A 27,860-nucleotide genomic window follows, 5' to 3' on the forward strand; every position below is an offset into this window, starting at 1 on the left:
GCCTCTCAAGGCCCCCTTTATCCAGACAGTGTTCCTGCTGGCTCACCGATCACACAGGAAGAGGAGGAGGAGGAGGAGGAGGAGGAGGAGGAGGATTGTGTCAGCATGGAGGGTGAGCCTGGCACTCAGCATCAGCAGCTGTCTTTAGGGATGATTTACAGTCCCAAGAAACCCGTGGATTTGTAAGTGGCTGGGAGGAGGTGGCTGCAGATCATGTCGTCCTTAGTGACCTCAGCTAACCTATGCTGCATGGCCTCCTTGATCCTGTAAAGCCTGCGGAAGGATCATCGTATTCAGCGGATCAAGGAGAGGGATCATTACTGTCTGGCAACTCTCCTTAATCCACGGTACAAGGGTAAAGTTGCCGACCTTATCTTGCCATCGCAGAGGGAGCAGAGGATGAGACATCTCTGGGAGGTCTTGCAGAAAGGTCTGTGAAGTGCGTTCCCAGAGACTGGGAGATTACAAATTCCTGGTCCTGGACAAGGTGTTGCTGAGGCTTCGGTCAGTCACAGAAGGAGCGGTGGAGAAGGTGGCCATCTGACCGATGCATTCAGACAATTTTTTAGTCTGCAGCCCAAAGGTATGATCAGTTGCAGCAACCATGGCCAGCATCTGATTTACATGGTCCAGGAATACCTAGGGGCAAGGTCAAACTTGGACACCTTTCCCACCGGAAATCCTCTGGGTTTCTGGGTCTTGAGGATGGATCACTGGCCAGAGCTTGCATAGTATGCACTTGAAATACTGGCCTGTCCTGCATCCAGCGTTCTTTCAGAACGCACATTCAGTGCTGCTGGAGGCTTTGTAACCGATCACATGGTGCGCCTGTCCACCGACTCGGTTGATCGACAGACCTTCATAAAGATGAATCAGTCTTGGATCTCCACCAGCTACCAAGCACCTGAAGCTGATGTAACTGAATAATTTTTTTTTTTAAATGTCAGATCCCTTCAAGACTGCCTATGCTGATGCTGAGTGACTATCCTGTTATGCTGACTGACTATCCTCTTCCTCCACCTCAATGATCCTGCTGATCCAACTAGAGTATCTGTGAGGGGTTACAGTGTTGTGGCACCAGTACCTAAAGCCCAATTTTACAGCCCCTGTTCAACAGGTGCATGTAATTACAATTCTGGATATAATATTTCACAGCAGAGCCCGTTCCAGCGCCCCCCAAGAGTAACTGTGAGGACTTATAGTGTTATGGCACCAGCACCACCACCACCAAAGGCCCAATTTTTCTACCACTGTTCAACAATGTCATGTAATTACAACTCTTGATATAATAGTTCACAGCAGGTAGGTTCCAGCACCCACCAAGAATCACTTTAAGGGCTTACAGTGTTGTGGCAACACCAACACCTTGGGCCCAAATTTCTACAGAGCATATAGAACAGGCCCCTACTTTCAAACATCTAACTTACAAATGTCTCCTACTTGCAAATGGAAGGAGACGACAGGAAGTGAGATGAAATCTACCCCTAGGAACGGAAATTCTCTCCTGTATGAGTTGATATGGGAAAAACGTGTCTCCTCTCTAATGATGCTTGCTCCCAATCCTTGTTTTACTAAAAAACCCAAATTTTCAAAAAACATTTGTCATTGGGACAGAAAGTGAGGTGAAATCTTCTGAAGAGGTGCACCTCTTAGATCTTTCTATCTCCTGTCCAGGCCCGGACTGGGACAAAAAAATAGGCCCAGACATTTTGGAATGAGTAGCCCATGACATCTTTACTGGCCCCTTCCCCACTCTCCATCCTGATGGGAGAGGAGAGAGGGAAACCCGGCAAAAGTGCGTGGGGTGAGGGGGACTGGGAAGAGTGGGGGGGGGGAGAGAGCACAGGAAAGAAGCAGAGGGGCTGGAGAGCACTGTGGGGGGAGGCGGAGAACATGGGGGAGGGCAGACAGCACAGGGGAGAGGCAGAGAAGACAGGGAGGAAGCGGAAGAGGAGAGCATGGGGGGGGGCTGGAGAGCACAGGGAGTGGGGGGTTGGAGAGCACAGGGAGTGGGGGGTTGGAGAGCACAGGGGGAAGCAAAAACACAGGGAGGGCAGGAGAGCATGGGGCGGAGAGCATGGTGGGAGATGGAGAGCATCGGGGGAGGCAGAGATCACTGGGGGGCTGTAGAGCACTTGGGGGGGGCGGATGGCACAGGGGGGCAGCAGAGAGCATGGGAGGAGGTGGAGAGCACAGGGGGTAGGTGGAGAGCACAGGGGGTAGGCAGAGATCAATGGGGGGGGCTGGAGAGCACTGGGGGAGAGGCATAGGGCCCAGAGGGGAAGCGTAGAGCATGGGGGAGGTGTAGAGCACTGGGGGGGGCTAGAGAGCACTGGGGGAGAGGCAGAGGGCACAGGGGGCAGCATGGGTGAGTTGGAGAGCACTGGGGGGCTAGAGAGTACTGGGGAAGAGGCAGAGGGCACAGGGGGGCAGCATAAAGCATGGGGGAGGTGGAGAGCACTGGGGGGGCTAGAGAGCACTGGGGGGGCTAGAGAGCACTGGGGGGGGGGGCTAGAGAGCACTGGGGGGGGGGGCTAGAGAGCACTGGGGGGGGCTAGAGAGCACTGGGGGGGGCTAGAGAGCACTGGGGGAGAGGCAGAGGACACGGGGCAGCGTAGAGCATGGGGTGGTGCAGAGCACAAGGGGCAGTGTAGAGCATGGGGGAGGGGGAGAAGAGGGGGCTGGAGAGCACTGGGGGGGGCTAGAGAGCACAGGGGGTTGGAGAGCAATGCGGGAGGGGAAGCGCACAGGGGGAGGTGGAGAGCACAGGTGGAGAGGCGTAGGGCACAGGGGGGCAGCAAAAAGCATGGGGGAGGTGGAGATCACAGGGGGGCTGGAGAGCACCTGGAGGGGAAGCAGAGGTCACAGGGGGCAGAATGTTTGAGGTGGAGAGCACTGGGGGGGCTAGAGAGTACTGGGGGAGAGGCAGAGGGCAGCATAGAGCATGGGGGAGGTGGAGAGCACTGGGGGGCTGGAGAGCACTGGAGGAGAGGCAGAGGGCACGGGGGGGCATTGTAGAGCATGGGGAGGTGGAGAAGAAGGGGGCTGGAGAGCACGGGGGGCTGGAGAGCATTGCGGGAGGGGAAGATCACAGGGGGAGGTGGAGAGCACAGGGAAAGAGGCAGAGAGCACAGGGAAAGAGGCAGAGGGCACAGGGGAAGAGGCAGAGGGCACAGGGGAAGAGGCAGAGGGCACAGGGGAAGAGGCAGAGGGCACAGGGGGCAGCGTAGAGCATGGGGGGAGGTGGAGAGCACAGGAGGGAGGTATAGAGCACAGGAGGGAGGTGGAGAGCAGAGGGAGGAAGCGAAGGGCACAGGGCGGCAGCGTAAAGCATGGGGGGAGGTGGAGAGTACAGGGGGAGGTAAAAAGCACAGGGGGCGAGGTGGAGGGCACAGGGGGGCAGCATAGAGCACGGGGAGGTGGAGAGCACAGGGGGAGAGACAGAGGGCACAGGGGGACAGCGTAGAGCACGGAGGGAGGTGGAGAGCACAGGAGGGAGATGGAGAGAACAGGGGGGCTGGAGAGCACTGGGGGGTGCTGGAGAGCACTGGGGGGGGCCGGAGAGCATTGAAGAGGTGAAGAGCACAGGGGGAGGTGGAGAGCACAGGGGGCGAGGCGGAGGGTACAGGGGGGCAGCGTAGAGCATAGGGGGAGGTGGAGAGCACAAGAGTGAGGAGGAGAGCACAGGGGGGGCTAGATAGCACGGGGACTAGAGAACACTGGGTGGAGGTGGAGAGCACAGGGGGGGCTGGAGAGCGCTGGGGAGAAGTGGAGGGCACAGGGGGGCAGTGGAGAGCATGGGGGAGGTGGAGAGCACAGGAGGGAGGTGGGGAGCACAGGGGGAAGAGTCGGAGGGCACAGGGGGGCAGCGTAGAGCATGGGGGGAGGTGAAAAGCACAGAGGGAGAGGCGGAGGGCACAGGGGGCGCAGTTTAGAGCATGGGGGAGGTGGAGAGCACAAGAGTGAGGGGGAGAGCACAGGGGGGCTGGATAGCACGGGGGGCTAGAGAACACTGGGTGGAGATGGAGAGCACAGGGGGGGGGGGCTGGACAGCGCTGGGGAGAAGTGGAAGGCACAGGGGGGCAGCAGATAGCATGGGGGAGGTAGAGAGCACAGGAGGGAGGTGGGGAGCACAGGGGGAGAGACGGCAGGCACGGGGGCAGCATAGAGCATGGGGGAGTTGGAGAGCACAGAAGGGAGGTGGAGACACTGGGGGGCTGGAGAGCACTGGGGAGGGGGGGTGAAGAGCACAGGGGGAGAGGCAGAGGGCACAGGGGGGCAGCGTAGAGCATGGGGGGAGGTGGAGTGCACAGGAGGGAGGAGGAGAGCACAGAGGGGGCTGGATAGCCTTATGGCCAATCCGGGCCTGCTCCTGTCTTATCAATGTATATTAACAATGTTACTTTGGATCTCTCCATCACATAGCTTGACATTTCTAGCAATTGTGATAACAGCATGGGAGCAGGAGAACAGGGTGGACTACACACGTCTTATGAATGGTACTTTGACTACTGTAAGTTTGTTTGGGCAAGTGTAGCATGCTTAGTGTCCACAACTAGTCATCTGCTATATTTTCTTGTAGTCTACTATAAAAACATACTTTAATTTGTTCATGGCGTCCTGGTCGATGGTTCCTTTGCTGTTGTAGACCAAGGCACTGCTAAGCAGGACAGCAAGGACAAAAATCCTGATGTCGCTTTTGTCATTCCCCTAAAAATAAACAGAATTACATTTATGGAAACATTGAATCAGCTAACTATGAAATTGCAGGGTATAACTTTTATGTTTGGTTTTGGATAGAATGATGGATGGTTAGCTCGTCTGTCAAGTTTTAATTGTGGCTTACATCTATTTTAAAGGGGAGCCAAACTCATCAATTTAACAGTTTCAAAAAGCAGTTACATTCCTGGCATGCCAGCAATTCTAACTGTCACATATGCTTTCAACCAAACTGGCAAACCATCAAATGGCTGCTGTCATAACTGATCACATGCACAGCATCATGGCAGGTGCAGATCAATCCGAGGCTAAGATGGCAGCTTCCTTGGCTGAAAAGGATAGGGGGGTTTAGTTCTATTTTTAGAAGATCCCCTCCTCTCCTGTTCTTCTTGCAGACATTAACCTCCCTGGCGGTATGATTCAGTCTGGATTTAGGTGCTGAAAGCGGTACAATTATTTTGCATGGAAATTTGGCGTCTTATATTGTAGTCCTGTAATTCTTAGGAATAACTCTCTTAAATATGTTCAAACCAGAGTCTAGCAGACATCCTGGGTATGATAAAGTTTATAATATAAGAATAATAAAAAATATTCAATAATGTAATCAAATCCTAAAACACTGAAAAAGGGAGACTTTCTGGTTGCTATGGACAATCTCCAAATTCCAGGCAGAAAAAAACAGTATTTACAGTGCCTTGCGAAAGTATTCGGCCCCCTTGAACTTTTCAACCTTTTGCCACATTTCAGGCTTCAAACAAAGATATAAAATGTTTATTTTTTGTGAAGAATCACCAACAAGTGGGACACAACTGTGAAGTGGAACGAAATCTATTGGATTTTTGAAACTTTTTTAACTAATAAAAAAATGAAAAGTGGGGCGTGCAAAATTATTCCGCCCCCTTGCGTTAATAATTTGTAGCGCCACCTTTTGCTGCGATTACAGCTGCAAGTCGCTTGGGGTATGTCTCTATCAGTTTTGCACATCGAGAGACTGAAATTCTTGCCCATTCTTCCTTGCTAAACAGCTCGAGCTCAGTGAGGTTGGATGGAGAGCGTTTGTGAACAGCAGTTTTCAGCTCTTTCCACAGATTCTCGATTGGATTCAGGTCTGGACTTTGACTTGGCCATTCTAACACCTGGATACGTTTATTTGTGAACCATTCCTTTGTAGATTTTGCTGTATGTTTGGGATCATTGTCTTGTTGGAAGATAAATCTCCGTCCCAGTTTCAGGTCTTTTGCAGACTCCAACAGGTTTTCATCCAGAATGGTCCTGTATTTGGCTGCATCCATCTTCCCCTCAATTTTAACCATCTTCCCTGTCCCTGCTGAAGAAAAGCAGGCCCAAACCATGATGCTGCCACCACCATGTTTGACAGTGGGGATGGTGTGTTGAGGGTGATGAGCTGTGTTGCTTTTACGCCAAACATATCGTTTTGCATTGTGGGCAAAAAGTTCGATTTTGGTATCATCTGACCAGAGCACCTTCTTCCACATGTTTGGTGTCTCCCCCAGGTGGCTTGTGGCAAACTTTAGATGAGACTTTTTATGGATATCTTTGAGAAATGGCTTTCTTCTTGCCACTCTTCTATAAAGGGCAGATTTGTGCTGTGTACGACTGATTGTTGTCCTATGGACAGACTCTCCCACCTCAGCTGTAGTTCTCTGCAGTTCATCCAGAGTGATCATGGGCCTCTTGGCTGCATCTCTGATCAGTCTTCTCCTTGTCTGAGCTGAAAGTTTAGAGGGACGGCCAGGTCTTGGTAGATTTGCAGTGGTCTGATACTCCTTCCATTTCAAAATGATCGCTTGCACAGTGCTCCTTGGGATGTTTAAAGCTTGAGAAATCTTTTTGTATCCAAATCCGGCTTTAAACTTCTCCACAACAGTATTACGGACCTGCCTGGTGCGTTCCTTGGTCTTCATGATGCTCTCTGCGCTTTCAACAGAACTCTGAGACTATCACAGAGCAGGTGCATTTATACAGAGACTTGATTACACACAGGTGGATTCTATTTATCACCATCAGTCATTTAGGACAACATTGGATCATTCAGAGATCCTCGCTGAACTTCTGGAGTGAGTTTGCTGCACTGAAAGAAAAGGGGCCGAATAATTTTGCACGCACCACTTTTCAGTTTTTTAGTTGCTAAAAAAGTTTAAAATATCCAATAGATTTTGTTCCACTTCACAATTGTGTCCCACTTGTTGGTGATTCTTCACAAAAAATTAAAAATTTAATATCTTTATGTTTGAAGCCTAAAATGTGACTAAAGGTTGAAAAGTTCAAGGGGGTCGAATACTTTCGCAAGGCACTGTATAATATAAAAGTGCATGCAGGGCACTGAACAGACCACTAGGGACAAAGGGGTGTGTAATTTTGTAATACAGCACTGTAATCTGTAAGATTACAGTGCTGTGTGTGTTTTGTGTACTTTTACTTTTTTGAATTTGCCGCCGTTCTCCGCTCCCGTGCGCCGTAACGTCGCAGGGAACGGAGCTCGGCAGCATTCGGCACTGAATCGAGCGGAGGACAGCTCGATCACACAGCGCGGAGGACATTGCTGGATCCAGGGGACAAGGTAAGTAACTCTCCCTGTGTCCTCCCTGTATCCAGCAATGCGATCCCAAGTCTGGCTCGGGGTTACCGCTCCTATCAGTAAATTCCTAACCTGAGCCAGACTCGGGATTACCGCTAGGGGGGTTAAAGCCCCATACACACGACCTGAAAATCGGACAACAGATTGTCCTTATTTTTGCCTGCTAGTCCCATATCGAACATGAAGAGTTTACTAAAGTTACGAAAATTCTCGTACGACAGAACAAAAAATCAGAAGTGATGTCATGTGTTGTAGTGTATTCATATTGTATTTTCAGACAACAACTTTGCTGATTAAACGGAAATAGTGCCGGTATCATACGAGAATAAACTTTGTGCTTGTCCAATCGGATAATATTGAATGAACTGTCGCGATTGGCTCCCGAAAGCTCTGTACTAATGATCCGATCATTGTATGATCACTTCCAAAGCTGTATTTTTTGTACAATTTTCAAATCGTGTGTACTGGCCATAACACAGAGTCAGAAAGTTATGAGAAATCCAAAATGTAGAATTGTGCTACCTGAACAAGAGGTGTGGGCAAATCTTCCAGTGGAGACAAATGTGATTGGGAGATCCCCTCAACTTGGGGAGATTTCTTGTCACTTCCTGTTTTGTGCTTCCAGAACAGGAAGTGAAGGGTAATCTCCCCAATGGGACACACATGGCAAAAAAAAAAACTGACAGGGGTTATAACTCTCCCTTACATTAACTAATGTTTGCATCCCCCTTTCACACACATAGTTTTATTGCCCGCTGGTCCTGCAAATTGGTTCATTATTTTTCCACTTACCAGACCAATTTGTCCAGCAAATTTTTCAGCTGAAAAATTTGCAAAACCATATTACACCGAGCCAGAATTGGGATTTAATTTATTTGTCTCTTATATAAAGCCAATTTAAACAAATTTAAATCTACATGCCAATCTAAGGCAACCCTATTCACTGGGTGACAACCCTGCTGTGTGATTTCACTGCAGAAGGAACAGAGTTGTCACCCTAGTAAAGGAAGAGGAAAAATAATGGATCTACTGGCAAAATCAACAGGTAATAAAACTGTATTGTAAATTATATGTTATTTTTATCCGGTAAACCTGTCAGTGATATACTTGGGAGTTGATTTACTAAAACTGGAGAGTACAAAATCTGGTGCAGCTCTGCATGGTAGCCAGTCGGCTTCTAACTTCAGCTTGTTCAAATAAAATTTATTGTAAACTCTCACATATACCCAGTAAAGTGACTGGCCTCAGGTGATACATAGAGATTGAATAAATCCTACATAAATTGTACCAATTTATCTGCAGTATTTTCTTTACATCTGTTGAAAGTGTAGACTTTATACAGCTTGTAGAGCTGTAAAAAAAGGGGGGAGGGCAGAGAGCTGAAGTTACACCATGCAGAGCTCAATGAGGAGAGTTCTGAGAGCTGATTAAAAGGAAAGGGCCCCCCTTCACACAGCACGCAGGAACAGAGGCCAGGCTGTCAATCTGCTGGAGCTCCCTCAACTTTTTCTCTTGGTGTCAGAAACACTTGTCAGAAGTGACTCATTCTGATAGCAGAGGAAGGAAGCAGCAGACAGAAATTACACTTAGTGCTCTTGATTGAAAATAGTACACACTATAGAGGGATATGCTTTGTCAGTGGCATCAGGAGGGGTGGGCTGAGGGGGGCTGGTGCCCAGAGTTGGTCCCCAAAATCCCGGGTCTCATGCATTTACAATTCTATTATCAGCCCCAAGCTCGAGCGGTGACCGATCTGACTCCGAGCGTGGCCAAGTGACATGGCAAGTCCCACCTTCTGGAGATTGTAGCGCCTATGATGGATGTCCCACTTGTCCAATGCCGGGACTGCGTGATGTGTGATGTCATAGGCACTGCAGGCTCCAGAAAGCAGAAATTATGATGCGGCCACATCGAGCATTATGAGATCCCTGCTCAGCGCTTGGGTGGGCGGCAGGTAGGTCAGTTTAGTTGGCAGCATCGATGGGCACTGGTAAGCCAAGCAGCAACCAGAAAGTGAACTTACCCCCCCCTCCCACCACACAGCACCTCATGCACCCCCCCCCCCGGACTTCGGGCTGAAGTCCCTGGTCTTTTTCCCACCTAGCAGCACCCCTGTGCTTTGTTCATATTTTATGTCTGAGGTTTACAACCACTTTAAGCTTTGACAAAAAAGCTTGAACGTTGATTGGCTACCATGCACCGCTGCAGCAGATTTTGCACTCTCTAGGTTTAGTAAATCAACCTGAAGTGTCCTAGGGTGGCAATGCTCATTCACTGTACTATCTATAGAGAAGCAGTGTTGCCACCGTTTTGCCAGCCAGGCTGCTCTCCTGCTTCTCATGTTCTCACCTTCTCTATATCTCCAAGACCTTCAGTATCCAGGAGAACCAAAGTGTGATTTGTCTTTGTAGGGTGAGGGATACACCACATCCAGATGCCTTTGGTGTGAGCTCGAACAGTGGACCCCACGTCAAATCCTACAGGTAAGATATGTAGAGAATACAATTAGATATCAACATAACAATAGTCTCATGGATTCACACTAACTTCTAACCACTTACCTCTCTGAGAACCAGACAATATATTCATCAGGTAGGACTTCCCCGTCCGATACATGCCGACAATGGACACCACCACCACGGGTTGGTTGAACTTGGAGAGTATGTTGATGGCCTCGGGGTTCACCATAAAGTTATCATCTGCTGTATTTTCAATCAGGCAGATGGGGGTTTCCATTTTGATCTCTGATGTTCTAGTAAACGATGTGGAAATATCTGAAAGGAGGAAATGTAAAGTTGTGTATACCCAAATCTTTTTTGTTTTAGTTCTGTATAAAATATACAGTACAAAGTTTTTCGTGTCTATTAAGTTTTTATTGTTGTATGCATCCTTGCTAGACGAATCCCCTTGTCTGTACTGTTTATCGTTGGCAACTAGTAATTAAGTGCTAAGAAATCCAATTAATAGGAATTTTAAGAATTTAAACTGATGATACAGATTTTTAAATCCCGTGGCAATATAAAACAGAAAAAGGGGTGAAAAAGGTCATATGTTGAGGCATGATAAGTTTCTCAGCTTTCCATATCTAAATAAGCAGGGATGTAGGTGTTTTTTGCAGATTCCCTTCCAAAGTGAACAACTAATTTGCCATTAGTAAATCAACCTCAATATGTGGCAAATATGAAACAAGTATCCAGTCAATGTGCAAACAGTTCATGTGAAGCTCCAAAAGAGATTGCAATAGTGATAATGAGCAAAAAGTCTCTAGCTGGGTGTCTGAATGAGTGGATGGGATTCTGTATCAAACTTCATTCAAGTGCACATCCACTGTGGATTATACAAAATGCTTACTTACCAGATCACTAGACTCCAAAGTATTAGGCCGCGTACACACGCGCGGACTGTTCGCCCAACTTTGTCCGTCCAACAGTTTCGGCAAACAGTCCGCTCAAAATTAGCATGGACGGACATGGCCACACACGACGGACGAACAGTTTGCTGAAACCGTGCGCGATGACGTGAACGGCACGTACGACGGGACGAAAAATATGACGTCCTATACACTGCATTATAACTTTCGGCGTGTAAATCCTTTCTGAGCATGCGCGGAACTTAGTTTGACGAACAAGCCTACACACGGGCGGACTGTTCGCTGAAACAAGGTTTCAGCGGACAGTTTTTCGGAAATTCCGTAAAACCTTGTTCGTCCAACTGTCCGCTGAAACTGTCCGCTGAAAGCCCACACACGAGCGGACTGTCCGCCCAAACACTGTTCAGCGGACAAAGTTGGGCGAACAGTCCGCGCGTGTGTACGCGGCCTAAGAGTCTAGACATGCAGTAGAAGGTAAACCAACAATCAGAGCAATTCCCTCTGCTTTAAGTTGTAGATATATGTAGTAGTATATGGATGTATATTTGGGCACAATAATTTCAATTTTATTTGTTTAGGTGGAACTGTGCATTTAATTAAGGTTGATAGTAGCGCAGTAATTGTTCACAATTAATTTTTTACATTTATCAGTAGACGGTAAACCAATGATTCAGAGTAATTCCCCTGCTTTAGGCTTAAGCGGATGGTGTCATGGCTGACAAGATAAAGTGCATTGTTCACCTGATATGTCTTGTCAAAAGTGACATCATTGGGGTGGAGTCCATGTCTGATGTGACCACCCAAACCAAATCTGTTGACTAGTAGACCAGTTTCCAGTAACATTTGACTTTTATGCTGGCTTTTATCTGTTTTTTGTAAGCTGTTAGCACCACTATGTCTTAAATAAACGTCATACCGTTTTACACTGTCGGGGTCATTTACTATAGCACAGCGGCGCTAATGTGTGCATTAGCGCTAATTAGTGCAAATTTGCTATTGGTATTCACTATAGCGCTGTGAGAAAATACTCCCAAAATCAAATTTTACTATTAGTTCCCTAAAACCAAATAGCGCCCAAACCCTTACTCTGCTAAAACCTGGAGAATTGCACATGGAAATAATGTTTTAGAGGATGATATAATTGCCTAAATGAATTTAATTTACATTTAATTGCTTAAATGATACTGAAATATGTAATATATTATTTAAATATAATCTGAGCATGCTCAGACCTGCAAATAGCTCTCATTTTAGCTCCAGTGTCTTTTTTACCCGGCTCCATAATAAATACCAAAATGAGAGCTAATTAGAGAGCATTTTTTGGAAGTGAAAATTTGCTCCATTATAGTCCAATGCAAGTTTTAGCCATTGATTCTAATGGGACAATTGTAACTTTCACAATAAAAAAACCTTTTAATGTTGAGATGAAATGTATCTTTCTCTGAAATAAAATTTCCTTTGCAACATTGTTGCTACTACATAAAATATTTCGTTTTTAAGAATATTAGACTGTGGAATGTTTTGGTAAAATATATTTTTCTCTCACTTTCACTTGTTACTCTGCATCTCACAGCAATCTTTACCCAAAACTCACACAGGTGTCTTTACAAAGCACAAACAATACCATTACTGATACAAATTTAAAATTAACCACCTCAATACAGTGCACTTACACCCCCTTCCTGACCAGACCAATTTTCAGCTTTCAGTGCTCTCAGTTTGAATGACAATTACTCAGTCATGTAACACTGTACCCATATGAAACTTGCGTCCTTTTTTCCACACAAATAGAGCTTTCTTGTAGTGGTATTTAATCACTAGTGGGTTTTTTTATTTTTTGTGCTATAAATAAAATAAGACATAAATTTTGTGGAAAAAAAAATGCCTTTTTCTTTGTTTCTGTCATTAATCTTTGCTAATTAGTAATTTTTCTTCATACATTTTGCCCAAAATTTATACTGCTACATATCTTTGGTAAAAATAACCCACATTAGTTTATATTATTTGGTCTTTGTGAAAGTTATAGAGTCTACAAACTATGGTGCCAATCACTGAAAACTCATCATCTGATCAGGCCTTCAGTACATCAGGTGTATCTCATTTCTTGAGACACTAACAAGTCAGGAAAGTACAAATACCCCCCAAATGACCCCTTTTTACAAAGTAGACATTCCAAGGTATTAAGTAAGTAGCATGGTGAGTTTTTTTAAGTTGTCATTTTTTCCCACAATTCTTCTCAAAATGAAGATTTTTTTTATTATTATTATTTTATTTTTTTTACAAAATTGTCATATTATCAGGTTCTCACACACAGCATATGCATACAACAAATTAAACACCAAAATACATTCTGCTACTCTTCCCCGAGTACGGCGATACCACATGTGTGAGACTTTTACACAGCCTGGCCACATACAGAGCACCAACATTGAAGTAGTACCTTCAGACGTTCTACGAGTAAAAATTACGCATCTCATTTCTCAACCACCTATTACACTTTTGAAGGCCGTGGAGTACCAGGACAATGGAATTTCCCATATAATGACCCCATTTTAGAAAGCAAACACCCCAACGTATAATCTGTGAGGCATAATGAGTCTTTTGAACGTTTCATTTTTTTCCAGAAGTTTTTGGAATATGTGGAAAAAAATGAAAACTTATTTATTTATTTATTTTTTTACACAAAGTTGTCAATTTATAAGATATTTCTAACACATAGCATGTATATAGCAAAAATTACACCCCAAAATACATTCTGCTACTCCTCCCGAGTATGGCAATACTACATGTGTAGGACTTTTACACAGCCTGATCACATAGAGAGGCTGAACATTGAAGTAGTACATTCAGGCGTTCTAAGAGCATTAATGACACATCTCATTTCATTCCTACCCATCATACTTTTGAAGGTCCTGGACCACCAGGACAGTGAAATTACCCGCAAAATGACCCAATTTTGGAAAGCAAACACCCCAACGTATATTCTATGAGACATGGGCTGCAAATAGGTACTCAGGTACTCTGATGGGCTTTAGATAGGTACTCTGGTACTCTGATGGCCTGGTGACAGGTACTCGGGTACTCTGATGGCCTGGTGACTAGTATTTGGGCACTCTGAAGGGTGGTGACAGGTACTCGGGTACTCAGATGAACTGTGACAGGTACTCAGGTACTCAGATGAACTGTGACGGGTACTCAGATGGACTGGGACAGGTACTCGGGTAATTTTATGGGCTGTGACAGCTACTCGGGTACTCTGATGGACCGTGACAGGTACTCGGGTACTCTGATGGACCGTGACAGGTACTCGGATACTCTGATGGGCCGTGACAGGTACTCGGGTACTCTGATGGACTGTGACAGGTACTCGGGTACTCTGATGGACCGTGACAGGTACTCGGGTACTCTGATGGACCGTGACAGGTACTCGGGTACTCTGATGGACCGTGACAGGTACTCGGGTACTCTGATGGACCGTGACAGGTACTCGGGTACTCTGATGGACCGTGACAGGTACTCAAATACTCTGATGGACTGTGACAGGTTTTCTGATGGACTGTGATTGACAGGTACTATGAGGGGTGGTGACAGGGCCTCTTTATTGGGGGGGCAATCAGTGTGATTGGTGTACACTGTAGGCGGTAACGAGATGTTACCGCAATCTCCTCCTCACACACGATCGGTGTGTGAGGAGGAGAACCTGGTAGCATCTCGTTACCATGGTTTGTTTACATTTTAGTGATTGGCTGTGAAAGGATCACAGCCGATCCCGTGGGTAAACAGCCGGCCAATGGCTGTTTACCAGCGTTGGTGACGAGCAGTGTTCCTGGGGAACACGCAGGGGCGGATCCAGGGGGGGCAACGGGTCAATTGCCCCCTCCGAGAATACCGGAAGCTGATGACAGCACGGCCGGTTCCGCGGGTGAAATCGCATGGCTGGTTCCGCGGGTGAAATCGCGTGGCCGGTTCCGCGGATGGGTGAGGGGGGGGCAGCTGGGCGGCTTAGGAGGGCTGCTGGCCAATCAGGAAGCCAGCAGGCAGGGGAGCAGGGAGATGACATCATCTCTCACTGCCCTGCATCCCTCTAGTTCCGCCCTCACTGTGCAGGAAGCTGTGTGCAGCAGAGAGATTACATCATCTCTCTGCTGCCTATCTTCATTCTGGACTCAACAAAAGAACACCTTAGCAGAAAAGTGACACAGTAGGTGACAATACGCAATGTGTGGCAGGCTACGTGACAAGTGGCAATCTGCAATGTGTGGCAGACTACGTGGCAAGTGGCAATCCGCAATGTGTGGCTGACTACGTGGCAAGTGGCAATCCGCAATGTGTGGAAGGCGACTGGGCAAGTGACAATCTGCAATGTGTGGCAGGCTACGTGGCAAGTGACAATCCGCAATGTGTGGCAGACTATGTGGCAAGTCGCAATCCGCAATGTGTGGCAGGTGACGTGGCAAGTGACAATCCGCAATGTGTGGCAGGCTACGTGGCAAGTGGCAATCCGCAATGTGTGGCAGGCAATGTGGCAAGTGACAATCCGCACTGTGTGGCAGGTGACGTGGCAAGTGACAATCCCAAATGTGTGGCAGGTGACGTGGCAAGTGGCAATCTGCAATGTGTGGCAGGCAACATGGCAAGTGACAATCCACACTGTGTGGCAGGTGACGTGGCAAGTGACAATCCCAAATGTGTGGCAGGCTACGTTGCAAGTGGCAATCCGCAATGTGTGGCAGGCAACATGGCAAGTGACAATCCGCAATGTGTGGCAGGTGACGTGGCAAGTGGCAATTCGCAATGTGTGGCAGGCTACGTGACAATCCGCATCTCGGGGCAGGCGAAGTGGCAAGTGACAATCCGCAATGTGTGGCAGGTGACGTGGCAAGTGACAATCCGCAATGTGTGGCAGGCTACGTTGCAAGTGGCAATCCGCAATGTGTGGCAGGCAACGTGGCAAGTGACAATCCGCAATGTGTGGCAGGCTACGTGGCAAGTGACAATCCGCAATGTGTGGCAGGTGACGTGGCAAGTAACAATCCGCATTTGGTGACAAGTGACGTGGCAAGTGACAATCCGCATTTGGTGGCAGGCGACATGGCAAATGACACCCTCAGGGCTCCCACTGATTCTGCATTATGGTGAGTTGAACCATTTCATTTTATATTACAATGTATTAATAGAAATAATGCGCTTCAATCATCCTGACACCATAACAACCATGGTGCCGTAATGATTTAAATGCCAATACCAGCCATTTCCCATATAAATTGCCCCCAAAAAAAACATATTTTATAGCAGTGCCCCTCCCGAGATTAGACTCTGGATCTGCCCCTGGGAACACGCCACCACCAATGTGCACGAGCAGCGCGCCGTGCACAGTGGGGGTTTGACCCTCTGATCTGCTGTGACTTCATCACGGCCGATCACATGGTAAACAGCCATAACCAATGGCTGTTCACCCCCTTCGGTAGTGAGCAGTGTCTCCATGACATGCTGCCACTGAAGAAACAGGGATGAGCGCACACGATCGCGCGCATTTCCTGTTTAAGCGGGAGGCCGTCATATGACCGCCTCCCGCCACAATAGGTGCGCCGCCTGGCCGTCATTTGACAGCCGGCGGTCAGAAAGTAGTTAATCACATTTTTTGTGCTTTTTATTATTTCAAAATATTCATAATTTTAGCCCAAAAATATGATATGTACCAACATCAGAAATCAAAATGTAATTCCCAAAACTGTGAGGGTAATATCACTATTCTACACTCCCCCACAAAAAACACCAAATATCACAGAAGAAATCAAGAAGAATAACTCTTGTGTAATGTAATTCCATCACCTGTCCAAAAAAATGCAGTATTTATGAGTATTTATGTGTAGGAGGTTACCTCACGTGGCAGCTCTGTGGCTTAGAGGTTAGAACTTCTGCTTAGCATCCCTGAGTGTCTGGGTTCAAATCCCCAACATGCTGCTTCATGTAGAGCAGTTGTCTCATCTTCCAGCTCCTATAACTATGTCTGAATATTGTATTTATGTGTAGGGGGGTTCCACCATCATTGTAAATCTTGCCAGATACACTATTTAACCAAAAGTATTGGTACGCCTGCCTTTTCACATACATGAACTTTAGTGGCAGCCCAGTCTTAGTCTTTAGGGTTAAAATTTGATTTGGCCCCCCCTTTGCAGCTAGAACAGCTTCTGGGAATGCTGTTCACAAGGTTTAGTGTGTCTATGGGAATGTTTGATCATTTTTCCAGAGGCCCATTTGTGAGGTCAGGCACTGATGTTGGATGAGAAGGCCTGGCTCGCAGTCTCTGCTCTAATTCAGCCAAAGGGTGTTCTATCGGGTTGAGGTCAGGACTCTGTGCAGGCCAGTCAAGTTTCTCCACCCCAGACTTGCTCATCCATGTCTTTATGGACCTTGCTTTGTGCACTGGTGTGCAGTCATGTTGGAACAGGAAGGGGCCATCCCCAAACTGTTCCCACAAAGTTGGGAGCATGAAATTGTCCAAAATCTCTTGGTATGCTGACGCCTTAAGAGTTCCCTTCACTGGAACTAAGGAGCCAAGCCCAACCCTTGAAAAACAACCCCACACCCTAATCCCCCTCCACCAAATGATTTGGACCAGTGCACAAAGCAAGGTCCATAAAGACATGGATGAGCAAATTTGGGGTGGAGGAGCTTGACTGGCCTGGACAGTCCTGACCTCAACACAACAGAACACCTTGGGAATGAATTAGAGCAGAGACTGCAAGCCAGGCCTTCTCATCCAACATCAGTGCCTGACCTCATAAATGCATTTGGAAGAATGGTCAAACATTCCCATAGACACACTCCTAAACCTTGTGAATGGCCCTCCCAGAAGAGTTGAAGCTGTTGTAGCTGTAAAGGGTGGGCCAACTCAATATTGAACCCTCCGGACTAAGACTGGAACGCCATTAAAGTTCATGTGAGTTTAAAGGCAGGTGTCCACTACTTAGGCTAGTATATTGTATATTGCTTATTGCTTATTATATTGGGGCTGCCTGCTGGCTTAGTGGGTAGCAATTCAGACTAGCAGCACTGGGCTTGTTGGTTCAATTTCCCAACATGCCAATGCTTGTGTTGAGGTTTATATGTTCTCCCTGTGTGTGTTTCTCACTACAATCCAAAGATATGCTGGATTCTTATTTGTCTCCTGTCGAAATAATCTCTAATGTAAGAAAGTTAATTTTGGACTTTAGATTGGAAGCTCATTGCAGCCAGGGACTGATGTTAATGGGGTTATTTACGAAAGGAAAATCCACTTTGCGCTGAAAGTGCACTTGGAAGTGGAGTCGCTGTAGATCTGAAATGAAAGGGAAGCTCTGCTGATTTTATCATCCAATCATGTGCAAGCTAAAATGCTGTTTTATTTTCCTTGCATGTCCCCCTCAGGTCCACAGCAACTGCATTTCCAAGTGCACTTTGCACTTGTAGTTTGCACTTGTAGTGCAAAGTGGATTTGCCTTTTGTAAATAACCCCCAATGTTTCTTAGCACTAATCATGCCCAGGGACTTGGACATTTAAAATTGTAGGGTTTACAATGCACAGGTACATATGCTTAGAAAACTGTTGCTTTGTTGTGCATGCAAATGGTCTTTGATCTTTGGCCCGTAGTTGGAGATTTGATCCACATAGCCAAGGGCTAACATAGTTGCAAACAGTATTATGTGTTCCTGCCCATCAGGTGCAATCACTTTAGACATACACAAAGACATATTGAAAGATACTGGAGGGAGTGTACTTCTATTGGGCGTGTGTCAGTGTGCTAATAATACAGCCTCTCTTATATAAAGGGCTGCAGTGGGGGGGGCTTCATTTGGCCTGAGAAGGTCAGGGTTTTTTTTTTGCTGTGATGGGTTGGTAAAAACCCAACTAGGGTTGTTTGCTGAAATTGTGCATTTTTTTCCCATCAAAAGTGGCTTTTTGTGGCCATGCTGTCAATGTTGTGTGTAGGGATGAGCCGAACACCCCCCGGTTCGGTTCGCACCAGAACTTTCGAACGGACCCCAAATTCGTACGAACGTTAGAACCCCATTGAAGTCTATGGGACTCGAACGTTTGAAATTAAAAGTGCTAATTTTAACGGCTAATATGCAAGATACTGTCCTAAAAAGGGTTTGGGGACCTGGCTCCTGCCCCAGGGGACATGGGTCAATGCAAAAAAAAACTTTTAAAAACTGCCGTTTTTTTGGGAGCACTGATTTTAATGACTATTAAAGTGAAAAAAAAAGTGAAATATTCCTTTAAATATGGTGCCTGGGGGGTGTCTGTAGTATGCCTGTGAAGTGCCACGTGTTTCCCGTGTTTAGAACAGTCCCTGCACAAAATGACATTCAACGGAAATAACACCATTTAAAACTGCTTGCGGTTTTAATGTTATATCTGGTTCCTGCAATATGGTTGAAAATCATTCAGAAAAATGGCATGGGTAGCCCTTCCTGCCCATTACCAGCCCCTTTGGGTCTTGTACGCATATTAAGGGGAACCCCGTACTCATATTAAAAAAAGGAAATGCGTGTGGCCCCCAGGCCCTATATACTCAGAACAGCAGTATACAGGCGGTGCAAACAAGACAGGGACTGTGTAGGTTTGTTGTGTTAAGTTGAATCTGTTTGTAATTTTCAACTGGTACATTTTTAAAGTGTAGCTCCAGTCAAAAAAAACTATTTTTAAGCTTTTTGGAAAACATAGAGAAGGGTTATCACCCCTGTATAATTTGTTATGCCGTCCATCTTTTTTCATCTCACTTGCTGTTATCTCCTTCCGTTTGCAAGTAGGAGATGTTTGTAAATTGGATGTTTGAAAGTAGGGGCCTGCCCTATATGCTCTGCAGAAATGGCGGAACAAGGTGTTGGTTTTGCCACAACATTGTAAGCCCTCAAAGTGACTCTTGGTGGGCGCTGGAGCACCCTGCTGTGAACGATTATATCAAGAATTGTAATTACATGCCATTGTTGAACAGTGGTAGAAAAATTGACCTTTGGTGGTTGTGGTGCTGGTGCCACAACACTATAAGTCCTCACCGTTACTCTGGGTGGGCACAGGAACGGGCCCTCCTGTGAAATATTATATCAAGAATTGTAATTACCCCAAACGGGAGACTGGTGTTAACAGGCTCACCACATAGGACGCTGATCGAGACCCTAGAAGCAGACTCATTCCAGTATAGATGCCCTACAGTAAAAATGATGTTAAAGATATGGCATATGGTAAAAAAAAAAAATGGGATATAGGGAAATAACTAAGTACTCCCCTCTATGGAATAACAAGAAGCTAAAAGAATTATGGCGAGTCGGTAAAATCCTAGAATGGGAAAAATGTGGTATTGAAAGGTTGAACCATTTATATAGAGGCACGGATATCAAAACCTTTGAGGAACTGCAAGCAGAATTTAAGATATCACAAAACTCACTATATGCATATATACAAGTGAGGCACGCTATAAAGGCACAGTTTGGAAACCTGTTATTGGTGTGGGAAGAACTGCCGTTGACACAACTGGTAGCGCAAGCAGGACCCACCAAAGGATTAATATCAAAACTCTATTCCCACTTAGATAAACAGATTAATGGTGAGAGGAAAAGTAGGGTTGAGAAGGAGAAATGGGAGCAAGACGTAGGTAATATAACACAGGCACAAGAGAGGAACAGGGGAGTCGGTATTACTTTAAGAAATTAGTTTTAAAGGGAAAGGTGAAAAGGAAAGAAGAGAGATGCACGGAAGGGCAGAAGTATAAATATAGCACTAGAGGGGAGGGGAAGGGGGGAGGAAGGGATGGAAAGGGAGAAAAGGAGGGAGGGGTAATTAAATAGGAAAAATGAAGGTAGTGAAAAATAGTTGAGGAGGGGTGTTATGGTATTGTTTAAAATATAGTTTTTATGTTGTCATTTATTTTTGGAGTATGGGCACATAAACATGACCCCCCCTCTTTCTAAAATCCCAGACTCTGGAATGGAAGGAACCGGTATTGGATTATTGGCAACATTGGGCTATTGGGTGTTATGGTATTGTTTAAAATATAGTTTTTATGTTGTCATTTATTTTTGGAGTATGGGCACATAAACATGACCCCCCCTCTTTCTAAAATCCCAGACTCTGGAATGGAAGGAACCGGTATTGGATTATTGGCAACATTGGGTTATTGTTAAAATGATTAAAAGGATGTCTGTATAATATATGAAAAATTTTCTAATAAAGAAAAAAAGGAAAAAAAAAAGAATTGTAATTACATGTCCCTGTTAAACAGTGGCAGAAAAATTGGGCCTTAGGCACTGGTGCTGGTGCCACCACACTGCAACCTCTCCCATATAATCTAGTTTTAGTGCAGGAATTAGCCCTGCTGCAAAGCATTGCATCAAAAATTGTAATTAAACGCCACTGTTAAACAGGGGCAGAAAAATTGGGCTGATGGCATCACCCAGAACCAGAAATGTTCTTCCAACATATCAGCGGAGGAGGAAGAGGATAGACAATCAACATAACAGGACAGTCACTCAGCATCAGCATAGGCAGTCTTGAAGGGATGTGATATTTCAAAAAACATTATTCGGGTTACATCAGCTTCAGGTGCTTGGTAGCTGTGGGTGATCCAAGACTGATTCATCTTGATGAAGGTCAGTCGATCAACTGATTCGGTGGACAGGCGCACCCTGTGATCGGTAACAAAGCCACCAGCAGCACTGAAGGTGCGTTCCGAAAGAACGCTGGATGCAGGACAGGCCAGTAGCTCAATTGCATACTGTGCAAGCTCTGGCCAGTGATCCATCCTCAAGACCCAGTAAGCCAGAGGATTTTCGGTGGGAAAGGTGTCCAAGTCTGACCATGCCCCTAGGTATTCCTGCACCATGTAAATCAGACGCTGGCGATGGTTGCTGGAAGCGATCATACCTTGGGGCTGCCCACTAAAAAATTGTCTGAAAGCATCGGTCAGACGGCCACCTTCTCCACCGCTCGTTCTGACCGATGCCTCAGCAACACGTTGTCCAGGACCAGGAGTTTGTAACCTCCCAGTCTCTGGGAACACGTTGCACAGACCTTTCTGCAAGGCCTCTGGGAGATGTCTCACCCTCTGCTCCCTCTGCGATGGCAAGATAAGGTCGACAACCTTACCCTTGTACCGTGGATCAAGGAGAGTTGCCAGCCAGTAATGGTCCCTCTCCTTGATCCGAAGAATACGAGGATCCTTCCGCAGGCTTTGCAGGATCAGGGAGGCCATGCAGCGTAGGTTAGCTGAGGCATTCGGTCCGGAGTCCTCTGGGTCACTAAGGACAACATCATCCGTAGCTACCTCCTCCCAGCCACGTACAAGTCCATGGGGTTTCTTGGGACTGTAAATCATCCCTACAAGACTGCTGCTGCTGAGTGCCAGCCTCCACCTCCATGCTGACACAATCCTCCTCCTCCCTCCTCCCTCCTCCTCGAAGTCCTCCTCTTCCTGCCTCTATTATGCCTCAAGTGCCCTGTCGATTATTCCACGCAGCGCATGCTCCAAGAGGTACAGTGTCACTGATGCATGCACCACTGTCACTGCTCACCATCCTTGTGGCCTCCTCAAACGGTGACAGGACAGTGCATGCATCCCTGATCATGCTCCACTGGCGTGGTGAGAAAAAACCAAGCTCCCCTGACCCTGTCCTGGTGCCGTAGTCACACAGGTACTCATTGATGGCCCTCTGCTGCATGTGCAGCCGCTGCATCATGGCCAATGTTGAGTTCCACCTGGTGGGCACGTCACATATAAGGCGGTTCTTGGGTAGGTTCAACTCCTTTTGGAGCTCAGCCAGCCAAGCACAGGCATTAAATGATCGGCGGAAATGCACACAGACTTTCATGGCCTGCTTCAGGACATCTGTAAGCCCGGGTACCTGCCCAAGAACCACTGCACCACCAGGTTAAGGACGTGAGCTACACAGGGCACATGGGTCAGTTTTCCCTGTCGGAGGGCGGAGAGGAGGTTGGTGCCATTGTCGCAAACCACCATTCCTGGCTTAAGCTGGCGTGGCGTCAACCACCTCTCGGCCTGCCCCTGCAGAGATGACAAAACATCCGCCCCAGTGTGGCTCCTGTCCCCCAAACAAACCAGCGCAAGCATGGCATCATTTTGCCTGCGTACTTGCGTAGCCCCTGGAACGCCTACGGAGCACCGCTGGTTCTGAGGACAGAGCACCGGAAGAGGCCATGGAGGAAGAAGAAGAAGAGGGGGTGGAAGAGAAAGGTGTGTCACAACCAATAGTAGCATTTTGGAGGCGTGGTGGCGGAACAACCTCCAACACTACTGCACCTTGTCCTGCATCCTTCCCAGCTGCCAGAAGAGTGACGCAATGGGCCGTGAAAGACAGATAACGTCCCTGTCCATGCCTGCTGGACCATGAGTCAGCGGTAATATGCACCTTACCGCTGACTGCCCTGTCCAGCGAGGCAAGGACATTGCCTTCCACATGCCGGTAGAGAGCTGGAATCGCCTTCCATGAGAAAAAGTGGCGTTTGGGGACCTGCCACTGAGGAACCACACATTGTACAAACTCACGGAAGGGGGCCGAGTCTACCAACTGAAAAGGCAGCAGTTGAATGCTAGTTTGGCTAAATTGCTAGCACTTCAACCGCTGGGCATGTGGATGGCTGGGAGTGAACTTCTTTCGCCGGTCCAGCAGCTGGGGCAGGGACATTTGCCTGCTATAATCGGACGTGGGTGTACTGCTAGCAGAGTGCCCAGAAGCACTTGGCTGTGACACACCTAATTCTACACCTTCATTCCTCTCAGAGCAGGTTTCAGAGAGGACTGAAGGTCTAGTGTGGTTGGAGATCCCAGCTGATGAGGAGCAAGGAGAGGTCCGCTTTGTTCTTTGGTGTGGGTCTTTGAGGTACGCTTGCCAACGAGCTGCATAGCAGGTCAACATATGTCTGGTCAAGCATGTGGTGCCCAAGCGGCTGATGTTTTGGCCACGCGAGATACGCTTGAGACATATGTTGCAAATAGCAGCGGTGCGATCTGATGCACTCGTCTCAAAAAAGGCCCACACCAAAGAACTTTTAGAATAACGCGCAGAGGCAGCGCCCTGCACAGGCGGAGCTCTGCGGTGTGATTCAGTTGGTGTGCTGCCCCTAAGCTGGCCCCCGGAGGGCATCCTGCCTCATTGGACATGTGTCTCCTCCTCCTCCTCTCTCCTAACAGGCACCACGTGGAGTCAGTGCCCTCACCATCCCCTCCCTCTTCGTTGCTGGAGCAAACCTGGCAGTATGCTGCAGCTTGTGGAACATGACTGCCAGATTGCTGTCCTTCTTGAGCATCCCCTCTCTCTGCATTCACGCTACTGCCTTCCTCTAGCTGAGTATCATCATCAGAGCCTACAAAACACTGGGCATCCTCCTGGAGCATGTACCCAACACTGTGCTCAAAGAGTTCAGGAGGCTCATCAGGAGGACGTGGTGGGTCTAGGGAAGGAGTCACTGAAGATGACATTGAGAGGAGGGAAGACGATGCGTTGGCAGCTGCTTTGCTAGTACCCTGAGACTGGGTGAGAGGATGTGGAGGATGAAGAGGGCTTGGTCATCCACTCTACCAAGTCGTTGGCATGTTGTGGCTCAACATGTCCAGCTGCCGAAAAGAAGGACAAGCGTGTCCCATGGCCACGTGCTGATGATAACGATGCACCGCATCCACAACCAACACTGTTGTCTCTAGACACAGAGCCTGCTTGTCCTCTTTTATCGGCTAGCGCCTGTCTGCCTCTCCTTGCTGGCCTTCCAGACATGGTAATGGCCTGAAGGGAGCTGGGAAAAACAGCAATTGGGTAGTGTATATTGTGCTGGAGGCACACACAACTTCCACTAACTCCTGCAGATGGCAGATGGCTCAAATAGAGAAGAGCTATGTAGGTGGATATAGCGGTGTATACTGGGTTCAGAGCACGCAGACAGCACGCACAAGCTCCTAACACTGACTGCAAGCTCTATTTAAAACGAGCAAGATAGTTTGCTATATAGGTGGATATAGCGGTGTATACTGGGTTCAGAGCACGCAGACAGCACGCACAAGCTCATAACACTGACTGCAAGCTCTATTATAAAAGATAGATATATCGCTAGCTATATAGGTGAATTTAGCGGTGTATACTGCGGTCAGGGCACGCAGACAACAACCACTACAGAAGAGTAAGAACGAAAAAATCGGCCAATAACGATCGGTGTATACTGTGTTGAAGGTACACAGAACACCCACTAACTGCTTCAGACGCCAACACACTACACAAGGCCCCTGTGCTGGCGGCCTTATATAGTGTGGGGCGTGTACTACACAGCCTGAGCTATGATTGCCTGTGGCCAATCATGGCTCTCCTCGCTGCCGGCGCTGTGATTGGCCAAGCATGCGGGGTCACAGTGCATGCTTGGCCAATCATGAGCCAGCAATGCACTGCGCAATCGCAGTGCATTGTGGGCCGTGAGCGCCACACGAATTTGGCGCGAATGGCCCATAACGCTTGGAATTCGCTGAACGGGCGAACAGCCGATGTTCGAGTCGAACGTATGTTCGACTCGAACACGAAGCTCATCCCTAGTTGTGTGTATTTTTCCTGTCTAACTATGCAAGCATAGTTTGGGAGCATGTGCTGACCTTCTACTCTTTGATCTCATTGCTAATCATGTACAAAGAAATGCAGCTTCCAGCAGAACATTCACCAATGTATGTATAGATTGTGGGGTGGTGGTGGGTGTTATGTTTTGAATAAGTGGCTTTTTTAATATTCTGTTGGAATGCTTTGTAAAAATCACTGTTAAGTATATTTGTATAATCTTGCAGCTAAAAACTGTGATCTGTGGCCGGTTATACACTGAAAGTAAAGCTGTGTCCACTCTAAGGTTTAGACACATTTTAGATTGTAAGCTCCTATGAGCAGGGCCCTTAAAATCCAATTGCTAAATGTAGCACCATATATCCTGTAGAATTTTTATTTATTTTTTAAGCTAGTAAATGTACATAATTTTGTTTCTGCTGGAAAAATAAAAGTACGCTATTGAGCTCATTGGAGTTTCTTTTTTTCTCTTTTCTTTCTTTTAGTTTTGGGGGTTGTGGTTTTGGGGAAGTGCAATATCTTTTTATCTTATAATTTCTAGATGTATTTGCGCACCGAAAAAACTAGTCTCTTTGCCCTGGTTCACACTGATGCCACTTTAAAATCTGGCTACTTCAAGCGTAGCCCGATTTCAAAGTAGCAAGGTCAGTGTGATTTCAGGTGCTACTTGATAGACATCTGTGTGGCTTTATACAGATTTCTATTGAAGTCACACCTGAAATCAGCAAAAGTAGTGCAGGAACTACTTTAGCAAATCGGTGCAGCGCAGCAAAATCAGTGTCGCATTGATTGGAACAGTGCCATTGGCACTAAAAGGCTGTGACTTGTCATGCAATTTGATGTCTCAAATTGCATGACAAATTGCTCCAATGTAAACCTAGGCTTCAGCACACCTGCAAGTAAGTGATAAAAGGTGGAATCTTTATATAAATGAAGAATTGCAGGTAATGAATTCAGCTGGTGGATAGGCAATGTTTGAATGTGTCAGCTCTGGTTCACATTGGTGCGATTTGACATGTCAAATCATTGGCAACTGCACTGTTCTAATTTGTGTGACTTTGGGGTGCGAGTTGTATCAATATCAGTGCAGAAAAGGTCTCTGATATTCCCCCCGCAGTCGGGACTGACATGCAGGAATGAAATTGTGTGAGTTCAGCTGAATGATTTCCTCCTGTTGTCGGTGTGAACCAGGGCTCAAACTGGGCCCTTTGTCTTTGTAATTCACCTGCTGCTATCCCAGGGACACCATTTCTTATCAAACTCCCTTAAGTTTACCTTCACATATCATATGCAAATCTCTATTTCTACGAAAATAAAAAATACTAATTGTGGTTGCGATCAAATATTCACAGCTGTGATCAAAAGAGCGTGGTTTCACCTTCTGACCTGGAGATGAGTCATTGTATGCGCCCGGAAGTTCCTGGGCTGGTCAGGATCTCCAAATAGGTGGACATGGCGAGGTCTCTTTTTAGCAAAGAGGGGCTGCTGCTCATTGTCCGGGTAAGTGTAGGATATGTACTTAATGTGGTAGTTGGATTTGATGTGGGTGGGGTTCATTGATTTGTTTGGCATCACTACTAGTGATGGACGAACTTCCGATGGGACGTTTCGTGAACCGCGAACGCGGCCAAAGGTTTGCAAAGATTTGTGTCTTCAGAGAGTCTGTGTCATCAGGCGACGGGCTGAGGTAGGCGGCGCTTCGGAGCATGCATGCTCCTTCATCAGGCTTTGATAGTGGCTTTGACCTTGTCAAAGCCACTATCAAAGCCTGATGAAGGATCATACATGCTCCAAAGCGCCGCCTACCTCAGCCCGTCGCCTGACGACACAGACTCTCTGAAGACACAACCCAGGGTACTACAGTGACCAGCAGCTCTCCAACCATCCTGAAGATTCTCCACAGGAATGGACTAAGCCACCGACCATCGGCTAAAAGGAAAAATGCTGTGAACCCTGTACTACAGCCCCACGAGTCGTGCCTATGGACGGATGAAACATTTTATTTATGATGTGCCTTTACACCACTAACCTAATGTGAGTGTTTTTAAACCATTTTAAGAAATTTTAGTCATTTCTTACTGCACTTAGAGGGCGCCGTCTCTCTCTTTATTTATTGTCTCCTAGAGCTACTCCTTGCTTTAAGACTGGCAGCCCACTTGAGTACAGTTTAACCAAGGACCTTCGCCATGGACTACCTTGATAATCTTTATATCCCATGAACCCTCTATTGTTTATTACTGGTGTGTGCACCTACGTATAACCCACACAAATAAATTACTATATATATATATATATATATATATATATATATATATATATATATATATATATATATATATATATATATATATATATATTTTTTTTTTTTATCTTCAAAATTCCTTTCCTGTTGTTGACTTGTCTCAGATAGAGTAGCCCCCCCCCTGGAATTCATCGAGCATTGCGACTTCCACATCTTCCTGCTCCTCCACGGCTTGATCAATGACATGACGCAATGCACGCTCCATAAAGAAGGCATAAGGTACGATGTCATTGATGGCGAAATGGCTGCGACTGACCAGTTTGGTGATCTCATCAAATGGC

At 46.8% G+C, this 27,860-nt stretch overlaps 1 protein-coding gene across 1 annotated transcript in view; it reads right to left on the reverse strand.

Moving 5' to 3' along the window:
• Window positions 1-27,860, reverse strand: part of LOC143925636 (guanylate-binding protein 3-like) — a 211,294-nt gene that overhangs the window by 148,999 nt on the left and 34,435 nt on the right. Inside the window, exons 3-5 of the mRNA XM_077450102.1 lie at window positions 9,880-10,092; window positions 9,668-9,795; window positions 4,601-4,710 (exon numbers count right to left, since the gene is read on the reverse strand). Coding sequence (XP_077306228.1) covers window positions 4,601-4,710; window positions 9,668-9,795; window positions 9,880-10,092 — 451 coding nt within the window. The remainder of the gene's footprint in view (window positions 1-4,600; window positions 4,711-9,667; window positions 9,796-9,879; window positions 10,093-27,860) is intronic.

This window comes from Lithobates pipiens, unplaced genomic scaffold (assembly GCF_037356315.1).
Source record: "Lithobates pipiens isolate NorthernLeopardFrog02 unplaced genomic scaffold, aLitPip1_a1.2 Scaffold_22, whole genome shotgun sequence".
Classification (NCBI taxonomy): domain Eukaryota; kingdom Metazoa; phylum Chordata; class Amphibia; order Anura; family Ranidae; genus Lithobates; species Lithobates pipiens.